This window comes from Leucopleurus acutus, assembly GCF_964270905.1.
Source record: "Leucopleurus acutus genome assembly, chromosome: 1".
In the NCBI taxonomy this organism is placed as follows: Eukaryota; Metazoa; Chordata; class Mammalia; order Artiodactyla; family Delphinidae; genus Leucopleurus; species Leucopleurus acutus.
The window spans coordinates 62,645,750-62,658,617 of NC_139142.1; the positions used below are offsets into that span (position 1 = coordinate 62,645,750).

The following is a 12,868-nucleotide window of genomic DNA, read 5'->3' on the forward strand; positions in this document are numbered from 1 at the left end:
TGTATGTTATATTATCATTTACATTACCATTTCCTAAAGCAGGAAATACATAATTTGGCATCGTTATTCTTAATATTTTATCTGAAGAACCTGCTGAATCAAAGTAGGCAGTCCAAATGAAGTATTTTTATATTTAAGTAAATGTTTAAAAGTGACTAGGAAACCTTAGAAACTGCAAGTTAATAAAAAGTTATTTTTGTTAAGTCCTACATCATGTAACAAGCATCAGGATAAAAAGTCATTTTGAAAATATGCCAGAAAATTTGGTCAAGGACACAACTGATAAGATATTTATAATGAATAATGTAAAACACTAGTTTTCATTGGTAGTGCAGCACATTTACTCTCTGGCCAAAGGAAGAAATTTAAAACCATGTGACTTCTGCCCCCCGCCCCGCCTTTTAAGGTACTCATTCTCTCTTTTTTTTTTTTTTTTTTTTTTTTTTTTTTTTTGCGGTACGTGGGCCTCTCACTGTTGTGGCCTCTCCCGTTGCAGAGCACAGGCTCCGGACGTGCAGGCTCAGTGGCCATGGCTCACGGGCCCAGCCGCTCCACAGCATGTGGGATCTTCCCAGACCAGGGCACGAACCCGTGTCCCCTGCATCGGCAGGCGGACTCTCAACCACTGCACCACCAGGGAAGCCCTCATTCTCTTAATATGCAATTACCTAGCCCTGATTTTCTGGTTTGTAGATTATTTCTGACCTTTTCTTTCCTCCTCTTGGCCTGCAGTTTTTTGGTTTTTATTTTCAGCTTTTTCCCCAACATTTGGAAAAAATTTCAAACTCATGGAAAAGTTGCAAGACTAGTAAAATGAATACCCATAAATCCTTCAGATAAATTCACCAGTTGTTAATATTTTACCACTTTATCTTTCTCTCTACCTATACACACACACACACACACACACACACACCCATTAAAACAACCCCACCGTACCCACCTTTTTTTTTTTCTGAGCCATTTAAGAGTGAATTGCAAGTATCAGACCCTTTACACCTAAACACTTGAGCAAGTATGTCCTAAAAATAAGTATACATTTCCTACATAACCATAATATAAGGGCCACGTTCAGGATATTTAACATTGATACATCATTGCAATTTTAGTCTATAGTCAGTTATCCTCAGTTGTTCCAATAATGTCCTTCATAGTTACCAATCAGTTGAGTTATCACTATATTATGAAGGTTCTGTAGAATAGGGAGATGTTAACAGTGATGGTTAACCCTATAGTGTTTTTTTAAAATTTTATTTTAGTGAATTTACACCAGAAACCTGTTTTTATTATTGTGGAAGACTGTCCAGTAACTTTTTAATAATATACTCAGTTATTGTACACTTTACATGCAGAGAAAAAAGTTAAACATTAAGAGTAAAGGATGTACATATACTGTGTATGACTTTGTAAATTATCAGTACACTGACATATTATCAAGCAGGAAAAAGTCTTTACTGACTTTCTAATGATTTTGCCTTTTCCGTTATATACATTGCATAGAATTATGGCTTTTTTTTTTTTTTTTTTAAGCTGGAGGAGATCTATAATGATACCTACCTAAAGCATCTATTTTACAGATGAGGAGCTGTAGCTTCAGGGAGGTTATTAAATAATTTGTACAATATCACATAATTAGTGACAGAAATGAGACTAAGACCCTAGGTTACCTATATGTCTTATATATAATCATGCCAGTATTAATAAACAAAAGAAATGTAATTATGGAAATTTTAGATTATATTTAAATTATTTTTTTCATGCCATTGTGATATCCCTTTTAATGCTAGGCCTGACTTAATTGTGAAATACAGAAATATATTTCTTCGGAAGGTTTAATTACAAAGAAATAGGCTTAGGAAGACTTCCTACAGGATCTGCCTTCAGCCTGAGATTTTCTGTTAATTTGATGATGGAACTTGAAGTAGCTATTAGGTTAAATAGAGAGTATGTACTTATAAATATGATCTTTATGTCAAATGTAAATTTCTCCATCTGGTATCTGCATCATTTTCTCCTTAGGTAAATCTAGATAGATGCCCTATTGCATAAGTAATTATTGTCAAAATAAGGAATTATGAACTAGCGAGGTTTTGACCTTACCAGGAAAAAATAACACTGATGCATCTTAACATTTCTTTTATTCACTTTTGTAGATATTTAAGATTATTAATTTGACTCCTATGTGTTTTTGTGATCAATTCTCTAGAAAAATTACTGACACCAGTGAATTATTTTTTTCTATAGAAATCAGTGAATTTCCATCTGAATGCTGTAGTGTGATGGCAGGGGGCACTCTCACAGGATGGCATGCTGATGTTGCTACTGTAATGTGGCGAAGAATGCTAGGTATTTTGGGAGATGTCAACGCTATTATGGATCCTGAAATACATGCTCAAGTTTTTGATTACCTCTGTGAACTTTGGCAGAATCTAGCTAAGGTAAAGAAGAAAAAGATAAAAAGGGAGAAGGAAAGAAAAATAAAGTATTAAGAAGTACAGAAAAAGCCTTAGATAACATCCACCCCCGCACTACGAACTGATGCCTTAACCATGTTTAAATATATTGTTAGTGGTAGGAACTATATCTCAAGTTTAAGGTAAAACAAACTGGGAAAGAGAACACTTTTCATAGGTTTGTTGCATTTTATTTGAAAATTACAGATTAGAGATAACCTCGGCATTTCAACTGATAACCTGACCTCCCCTTCTCCACCGGTTTTAATTCCTCCACTGAGAATTCTTACGCCTTGGCTTTTCAAGGTAAGCTTAATATATAAAATATTAATTAAAAAGTTTCATTTAGTAAATAAGTATGTGGTCAGTCTCAAACAGTAGAGAGAGAGAAGACTATTGTGTAGTCTTCTAGAGCACTTAGTTTTGTTTTTTGTGTGTTTTTGTGTTTTTTTGCTTTTGTTAAAATTTATTGAAGTATAGTTGATTTACAATGTTGTGTTAATTTCTACTCTACAGCAAGCAAAGCGATTCAGTTATACATATATATATATATACATACTTTTTCATGTACTTTTCCATTATGGTTTATCACAGGATATTGAATATAGTTCCCTGTAGAACACTTAATTTTTAACTAACCATTAGGGGTTATATAGAGAGGAGAGTGGGCCTAGCAAAATTATTATTTAGGTTGCATCATTTTTATTACTGAAACAAAAATGAATATAGTAAATTATGTTTTTATTGTATTTAAATGAAATGTAAACCTCAGTTTTGTGTTATAGAATATGCTAGTACTTCTAAAGAACTAATTCTTTTAAGTATTATATGATATGGTTGGTGCATTTTCCTAAGTGAAACAGTGTATAGTTATTCACACCTACATTGTATCATTTTAATGATAAAAATAATTTCAGGAATCCTGATATTTAGTTCATTAAAGAAAATGGGCCAACATAGAAATAAATGAAAACAAATATATAGCTTGCTATATTCAATTGTTTCAGTATTTAACAAACAGTATTTGGTTTTGAGTATTAAAAACAACATCTTTCAATTGTAGGCAACCATGTTAACTGATAAATATAAGCAAGGTAAATTACACGCCTATAAACTTATTTGTAATACAATGAAAAGAAGACAAGATGTTTCTCCAAATAGAGATTTCCTAACACACTTCTACAACATAATGCACTGTGGACTACTTCATATTGACCAGGTAAATATATGTACTTTCTAACAAGTCGCTTTATAAGTTTATCTTTGATTCTTTATTCTGTTTAACTCTTGACTTTCAAGGTGTAGAATTAAAAACATTCCCTTATATTGTAATTTATTTACAGATTTATTCCATTTATAACCTCATTTATTCTGAAACATAGTTTCAAAACAAGCTATTGTAGTTGGGAGATTGACTTGATTATTAAGTGCATCTTTCTTCTAATGTTATAAGAACTGTTCACTCTTTGAAGAGATTAAAACATCCTTTGCTTACACTGACAACATCTTCCTTTAATGTCCTAATGTACTTATTGTTAGGTATTTTGTAATTGTTACTTGATAACTGGCAATTGGGACTTAGGTATTTGCTCAGCTAGTCATGCAGCAGTCAGAGGTTTTTTTCTACTCTAAGAGTCAGCACATCACATTTTCTTATTTTTATAAATTGTATTACCATAGTGACAAGTATATTGATTTGCATCAATATAGTCATTACATTAGATAGTCATAAATAAGTCTCTAGAACATTACTTCACAGGTCTTGATCCTGGCCATAAAACTGAAAAGTACAGGAAGTTGCCTGTCAAAGTAATGTAAATGTTTGTAATCACAACGTGGTTAAATTTCACTTGCAGTTCATTTCAGGAGCATTAAATTAATATTAAAAGATGATAATGTATCTTTCTGAAAAGTGAAAAAACTTCTTGTGTTAATTTGAAATAATTATTGTGTTCTACCTTATAAACATGTCTCAAATAAAATGATATTCTTAATTACTGGATAAAGAGCGTTCATTTAAATTGGATTAAGTAATACAACCTGCTATACTGCATCCTCATGGTAAATTCCAAAGGCAAAATGAATGAACAACCAAGTTGAGAATATTCCCTTAAAAATGCCTACCTCTGGATTTCTGAGGCTAGATGTCTATCATCAAAGGACTTCAATTTTTCTAAAAAAGAGAATTTCTCCAGTTGCCACATAACAGGTCATGCAACTTCAGACATCAGAGTTATCACGTGGAAGCAAATAGGTGGCAGAAGGAACTACTCTGCAATTAAGTTTTACAACACATGGGCCGTATTTTTTTTTTTTTTTTTTTTTTTTTGTGTGGTACGCAGGCCTCTCACTGTTGTGGCCTCTCCCGTTGCAGAGCACAGGCTCTGGATGCGCAGGCTCAGCGGCCATGGCTCAGGGGCCCAGCCCCTCCACAGCATCTGGGATCTTCCCGGACCAGGGCACGAACCCTTGTCCCCTGCATCAGCAGGCGGGCTCTCAACCACTGCGCCACCAGGGAAGCCTGGGCCTTATATTTTTAACCCTCCGAAGTAGAGACCCTTCTAACTGGCTCTCTAGGGTGAAAAAAAAAAAAATGCTGTATTGATGTCAGTTAAAAAGAAAAGTGTTTGCAGTTTACTTTCCTGTGACAAAATATAGTACAAAGCATGGATTATTTGGAAGAATTAAAATTAGTCTTTCCAGTTAGCCAACCAGTTATAGTTATTACCTGTTTTATTATTTCATACATGTCTATTTTTAAGGATATTGATTAGCTGATACCCAAGATTACATTTGTGATATTTTTCTTCTCCTCTTTTTCTTTATTCCTAAGGATATTGTCAATACAATCATCAAGCACTGCTCACCTCAATTTTTTTCACTTGGTTTGCCTGGTGCCACAATGCTTATTATGGATTTTATTGTAGCAGCTGGTAGAGTGGCTTCTTCAGCTTTTCTCAATGTAAGTTTTTATTTCCTGTCCTTCATAATATAACAAACTGCGGTTAACCAAGATTCATCTAACAGAGCAACAAAGGAAGAGCCATTGTTGATAAAATATAACAAACTGATATTCAGGAAGATATGTAATTTAATTAGAATTGATTGTCTCTCCTACTTTAAAAAAAAAAGTAAACAATTCTGAAGTGTAAGAAAGTACTAAAATTATTTGATAAATTGACCCAGGAGCTACAAAAATGGGTTAAATCTGATAAGCAAAACAATTTAAAATTGAGGAAATCTAAGGAAACAAACACGGAGGGAAGAAAATTTTGAAAATGGGCAATGAGCTATAGCAAAAGAGAAGAAAGAAATATAGGTGAGGTAACCCAGAAATATGCTCTAGGAGTAAACTCTAAAACAGCATGTGAGGATTTTTCATACAGTTTGGAGCTGTGAGACAATGCCAGGTAACTTAGTATAACTGGAACATGTTCAGATATAAGTGGCAGAGGTGAACTAAGGAGGAAGGCAGTAACTCTGTTTATAGTGCTCAAGAGGTTAGATTTCATCCTAAGGAAAGAATGAGTAGCCGTTGAAAGATTTTAAGCAGAGTGACATGATCACATTTGTATTTTAGAAAGATTACCCTGGAACAAAGTATAAATGAGAAATAACTGAATGTCTACTGGGAAAAACGAAAAGTATTTGGGAAAGAAAAATCAGTCATACTTGACTAGTGCTAGTTATAAAACTTGCAAAGCAGTTTAACATATGTTATTTCATTTATAAGCTGCAAAAGACCAACAGTGAATGAAAAGGAGTTCTATTTGGGGCATAGGAAGCTGCCTGTTAGACACCCATGAGATGGCAGAAGGGCCACTGTATATACAAGTCAGGATCTCAAAGGAGATGTCTGGACCAAAAATGTAAAGCTGGGAGACATTAGCTTACAGATGCTATTGAAAGCCATGAAACTGGATACAGTCACCTAGAGGAAATGTGCAAATAAGAGAACAACCCATATTTATAGCTAGTTATTAACCCTGTTTCCCTAGTTCCTGGAGAACAGTGATCATGTCTTACTTATCTTGGTATTTTCAGGGCCTGGCACAGCATCATGGTTATAGGTATTTATTAATTGAATCTGTAAATATATATTCAGCACTTAGTATGTGTTCAACATGGTGCTAAGCCCTTTTGTGGTTATTAAACTTTTGTTTCCCCTTGTGTACAAAGTGTTCCTTTGTGTGGAATATAGAAGGATATAGAATAAATGAGATACACGTTGTACTCAGGGAGCATATAGTCTGCTGCTGGGAAGATAGAAAAATATATTAACAACTATAGAATGTAGGACAACAAAGAGGTACCAGTAGGAGGAGCTTAGCATAGTGGTTAAAAGCATGGGTTCAAATCCCAGCTCTGCCACTTAATTAGCGGTGAGACCTTGTGCAAGTTACTTGATTTCTCTGTGTCTAAGTTTCTTTATCTATAAAATGGAGGTAACCTTCCTCATCTGGTTATTTTATGGGGATTTGAGTTAATATTTGTAACATGGTTGGAACATTATATGACACATTGTATGTTCAATTTAAGTGTTTGTTAAACAAAATAAAATTATTTGGTAATTAAGACAGAGGAGAGATCTTTTTTTTTTAAGGGATATCAGGAGGTTCCATGGAAAAGATATTTGAGTAGGTCCGTGAAAGATTAGTAGTATTTTTATGAGTGAAAATGGAGAAGGGGGAAGGTATTCCAGGCATAGGGAAACAGGCATGAGTAAGCTGTGTCCTAGGAATGACAAATAATTCATTTTGTTTACAAGCTAGTTAGTCTAACTAGAGAGTAGTAGACACAAAGAATAGAAAGGTACTTTAGATCCCAGCTACCCAAAATGTGGTCTGCACACCGGAAACATTTGGCATGCAGAATCTCAGACCTCATCCCAGACCTACTGAAACAGAATATATATTTTAACTATATCCCAAATAATTGGTATGGACAGTAAAGATTGAGAAGCACTGCTTTAGACTATATCTTGGAGGGTCTATTAATGCCAGGGATCAGATTATAATGCTATATTTTATATTAGATAAACAGTTGAATTTTTTAAAGTAGGGAGAGAGATGATTAAATCTGTGCTTTGCTAATGTTAAATAAGTGTATTAAACTGGGAATAGATTAAATGGAAGACAAACTAAAGATGGTAAACAAGTTACAAGGCTATTTTAGTATTAACAGAGTACACAGATTATCAATCTCTTGGATACTGGCAAAAGCTGATAGAACTCAGAGGAGCCTGATGCATAAACCAATGCCATTTTTTAATGCATTTACTATGAAAACTATAACTGTTCAGTTGGCTGATTATTCCAGATGAGTAGTTGGCACATTTCCTACAGCCCTGATGTCCTTAGGCATCCATTTTAAATTTATTTATTTATTATTGGTTTTTTGGCCGTGTTGGGTCTTCATTTCTGCACGAGGGCTTTCTCTAGTTGTGGCAAGCGGGGGCCACTCTTCATCGCGGTGCGCGGGCCTCTCACTGTCGCAGCCTCTCTTGTTGCGGAGCACAAGCTCCAGACGCGCAGGCTCAGTAGCTGTGGCTCACGGGCCCAGTTGCTCCGCGGCATGTGGGATCTTCCCAGACCAGGGCTCGAACCCGTGTCCCCTGCATTGGCAGGCAGATTCTCAACCACTGCACCACCAGGGAAGCCCAGGCATCCATTTTATGTGACTAAACCTTCCTCCTATCTAGAAGGATACTACTTTTGTAACATCCTTGGGAAAATTTTAAAAACAGTTGTTTTCTGTTTTCTGTGGTTCTTATGAGGCACACCTATTGAGAAAGGCTGCATAGGAAGCCAAATCATTACAAGAATTAAACCTGACACATCTCCACTGTAAGGTTATGGGCAGTCTTTTCCTCTGGACGGTGTTGGAGATACACAGTCTAAATCTTGCTCTTTGGAGTTTCATTTTAGATCCCACATGTATCATCTTCCTTTTGTTAATCCCCCCGCCCCCAGGCAGATTTCAAAGTAATTTGATTAGGTTTTGCCTTTCTTAATTACAGTACCATTCCAGTTCTTCCTCCCATTATGCCCCACATACTTAAATGAATATTCCCAGTTTTTTTATCCAACTTTAAAGAAAGACCCTTAGCTAATCTCTATCATTAAATATTGGGGGTGTTTTTCAGTTTCATTTTTATAGTAAAATTGATTTTAAATCGGGATGGTGGATGTGAGCTTACCCTGCCCCATTATACTGCTGGCCTTGTATCTGTAAATCTAGATTATTTTTTTAATATGGAAATGAGTTGTTTTGTTGAAAATCATAATATCACCTCTGTTATAACATTTATTAACAAGGAAATCCTTTGGAGATAGGTTCTTGTTTCATGTAAATAGAAGAAGTTTTATATTTCTAATAGATTGGTTTTAGCATTTTTGTTAGGTGTTATTAAACATATAAATCAATTTGTAGGTATTTTAGTAAACAAAGCAATTTATCAGTAGGTGGATGTTGATGTTAGGTGGGCATGCAAGAAGGCAGAAGAAAAAAGAAATGTTTAGTGCTGATACTTCATAAATGGCTTAATACAGCTAAGGAAAAAAGATGAAAAGTTACCTTCATTTGCAGTCCAAGCATAATTTCTAATTTTGTTTTTAGTAAGTAGTATAGGTAGTGTTTTTATCATGTGCATAATATCATAAAACACATCTAGACTAATGCCTGTGTCTTGAAGATATATTGACCATTTTCATCCTTAGTTACTTTATTCATCCTTAGATAGTAACGGATATAATCTAGAGATCATGAGTCTTCTGCTCATTAGAACAATATGTTACGATGTGTGAGTTGCCTTTGGAATGAAAGTATTTATATTTTTCCTCAAAATCAGGGTAATTTTATGCTGTTAGCTAAAACTGTATTCCTGTATACATACTCAGTAGCTGTACCCACATTTCTGCTTATTAGCTGCTCTTAAAGAAAGCTCTACTATTTGTTCATTGCATTTATTGAGAATAACAGTAGTTTTAGTGGAAAGTATAGATGAAAACCTAATCTTTTTGTGTTCCCCTTTCCTTTTTCAATTTTGCTTGTACTCTGACTTCCCTGTGTAATCTGGTTAGGTAATAAAGTAATTTTTCTGATAATTAAAGATTTTTAAAATCTGATACATAGGCACCAAGAGTGGAAGCACAAGTTCTTCTTGGATCTTTGGTTTGCTTTCCCAACTTATATTGTGAACTGCCTGCTCTCCATCCCAACATTCCTGATATTGCTGTGTCTCAATTTACGGATGTTAAGGTAAGAAATTAGGTGCTAATTTTTAGCATTTAAATGACTTTATAATCATAACAGTATATTCAGTAAAATTTGTGTTCTTCATTTTCCTCTTGAAATCCACACAATTGTTAAAGAACTTTAGCCAGCTGTACCCCTCAGACACAAAGGCTGGAATGTCCATTAGGAGCATAACCTTTTTTTATAACTATTATTTTGGAAACATTTTCTCATTATTGAACCCACTCACATGTCATTATCTTAGGATTCATTCATTCACTCACTGAACATTTATTGAAATCCCATGAGCCATATACTATGCTGCTAATGTAAGGCTTCTAAGATTAAGATGGCACTCGACCTGCATATTTGTCTCCTTCTCCCAGTTTTCCAAGGTGATGAATCAAACAATGCAATGGAATATTCTAGTCTGCTATAGGAAACTGTGGAATTGGGGTGGAGATCCCATGTACCTGAAGCATTAACAGGCTTGAGTAAGAGATGGTGCAAAATTGAACTGTCTATACAATTGCTTACCCAGGTGGTAAATCTTTAAAAAAAAAAAAAAGATAGTGTCTAATTAGGAGTAGACATACCCTAATTGTTGTTTACAAGCCTTTTTAAAAATTTCAAGTAAAAAAAATTGGTGAAAAGTTGTTTTGTGCCTCTTTAGAGGTCAGCCTCTGTTTGAAGGGGAAGGTGTGACATGATCAGAATCCTTAGTCCTCTGGGCTCAGTAATTCTTAGACCAAGGTAGAGGGGAGTGGTGAGGTCAGGTTTCGTAGTTAGGATAAAGGCACTTAGTGCTCTGGACCCAGCAATGTGCCTGGTAGTGAATAATTCCGTCACTAAGTCAAGACCTGTCTCTAACTGAATGCCCATGTATTATAAATTCCCACAGGTTTAACAGTCCTAAGAAGTTGTGCTTGTTATAGTAATTGCCAGATGGTCTCTGTTTGACCTGAATTGGCCCTAGAATTAGAAGGGAAAAGAGAATAAAGAAGGGACGAGAGAGGGGCATTCTATCTCCTCAGAAGTCATGCTGATGATTTTTTTTTAAACTTATGCTTTCTCTGAAAGAAATGTTTTAAATCAAATTTTTGTCAGTAGTTTTGCATATACTTTCCATACCACCTGTATTTCTCTGTGCAACATTTGTAATAATTACATTTGTAATTATTTTTCAGTGTCTGATTTATACTTCAGACAAATAAGTACCACAAGGTCTTAGTTATTGCTATATCCTCAGAGCTTAACACGTTGCTTGGCATGTAGAATATTCTCCCAAAACATTTGTTAAACAAGTGAACTTCACTTAAACATAAAATTGTAGGGGCCGATGCAAATTTATAATGATATTTAATTAAAACTATACAAATTGACCTTTAGTATTCAGGGATGTAATGGCTTTGGTTTCTTCTATTTTCAGAAGATCCTGAAGGTCAAAGATAGGTAAGAGTTTCAGTTTGCTTAGGCCGTTTTGAGTTTGTTTGGGCTTAGCCTAGCCTACTATATGTGATTTGTATGATCAGAGTGGCCTTGTCCTTTGCTGGCCATTGTATAGGCAGTAATGGCTGAAGTGATTAAAAGAAAAAACCAAAATAACACTATTACATAGAAAGCTCTTGGGCTTAAACAATAGGTAGCTTCCAAGTACCTATTCATTGCTAGCCATTGGGTTAGGTGCTAAATTCACAAAGATAAGTAGAAGGTTACTCCTCTGAGGAGCTTACAATCTAGATAGCTGATAAATCCTTGATGAGTGAATAATTGAATGATTTTTGAAAACCATATTAACTATTAACTAGCACTTATCCCAAAACTGACACATAAGAAGAGGAAGCTTTCTTTTAAATGATAATTCTCAAAGTTGTGAAAAGTTTTGTTCATACCTTTGAGCTCTTAAATCTGCTTTAATTATCTTTATAGTGAGCATTTTATTACTCTTCTAATCAGGAAAAAAGTTTTTGAACATATACATTTGGTGATAAATTTCAAAAATCATTTGTCTGCTATAACAAAATACTACAGACTGGGTAGCTTATAAGTGACAGAAATTTCTCACAGTTCTGGAAGCTAAGTCCAAAATCAAGGCTCTAGCATAATCACATTCTGGTGAAGACCCTCTTCCTGGTTCATAGCCAGTGCCTTCTTGCTGTGTCCTCACAGAGTAGAAGGTGCTTAGGGAACTCTGTGGGAGTCTCTTATTTATAAGAGCATTAATCCCATTCATAAAGGCCCCACTCTCATGGCCTAAGTACCTCCTAATACCATCATCTTCAGGGGTTAGGATTGCAATGTACGAATTTGGGGGGAAGGCACAAACATTCAGACCATACCATTGTTTTATTTATTTAGCTAATTTTATGCATAACATTGGAATATACTAAAAGTACGTACATGAGAACGAAAAATGTCTGTTTTATTTTGCTATTGTATCCCTAGCGCCTGACACAGTGCCTGGGTCCGTGGTGGCTGTTTAATAAATATTTGTTAAATAAATGAATGAAAAATCTTAGTCATTGCTAATATTTCTCCTTCATTTTAGGAACTTATAATCAAAACTGTATTAAGCTCGGCAAGAGATGAGCCCTCTGGTCCTGCACGGTAAGTCAGATATTCTTAAGACTTGACATAGCTATTCTGTGTTTGTAGTTTTATTTTAGAAGTTAATGGAATTATTTAGCAGTCCAGATTGTTTCAGATACACAAAAGCTATTCTGAATCACAAATTTAAATTATTTGGATGATTAAATATATTTTTTCATTATTTAAGTATGAACCTTCCCTTCAGTAAAAAAAATAAAATCCTAGTCACCTTCTTCAGTATCTTCACCTTCTGTGTCCAAAATGATTTCTTTTAATTTTATTTAAGTAGATTTTGCTTTCCCTTCAGATTATATTTGTCACCGTCTCTTACGTAGTACCTTGAAATATGGTACTAGTTACCCAATGAATGTTTGTTAAATTGAATTAAAATATTTTTATATTTTAATTCAATTTTATTTTCAATTTTAATTTCAATTTTATTAAAGTAATATATCTAAGAAAATAGTATATATTAATATTTATAAATATTTGATCAGGATATTTTTAAAAAATAGAATGTAAATAATAAGATTTTAGAATGTTTTTGTTTTTAAATGTCTCATTAAGAAGTGAAAACTGTGGCATTTTGT

The 12,868-nt window shown here is 34.4% G+C and overlaps 1 protein-coding gene across 1 annotated transcript in view; it reads left to right on the top strand.

Annotated features, from left to right (window-relative positions):
• Positions 1-12,868, top strand: part of RALGAPA1 (Ral GTPase activating protein catalytic subunit alpha 1) — a 220,419-nt gene that overhangs the window by 116,280 nt on the left and 91,271 nt on the right. Inside the window, exons 22-27 of the mRNA XM_082844727.1 lie at positions 2,245-2,438; positions 2,661-2,759; positions 3,517-3,672; positions 5,287-5,415; positions 9,588-9,713; positions 12,238-12,296. Of these exons, the coding sequence (XP_082700853.1) occupies positions 2,245-2,438; positions 2,661-2,759; positions 3,517-3,672; positions 5,287-5,415; positions 9,588-9,713; positions 12,238-12,296 (763 nt within the window). The remainder of the gene's footprint in view (positions 1-2,244; positions 2,439-2,660; positions 2,760-3,516; positions 3,673-5,286; positions 5,416-9,587; positions 9,714-12,237; positions 12,297-12,868) is intronic.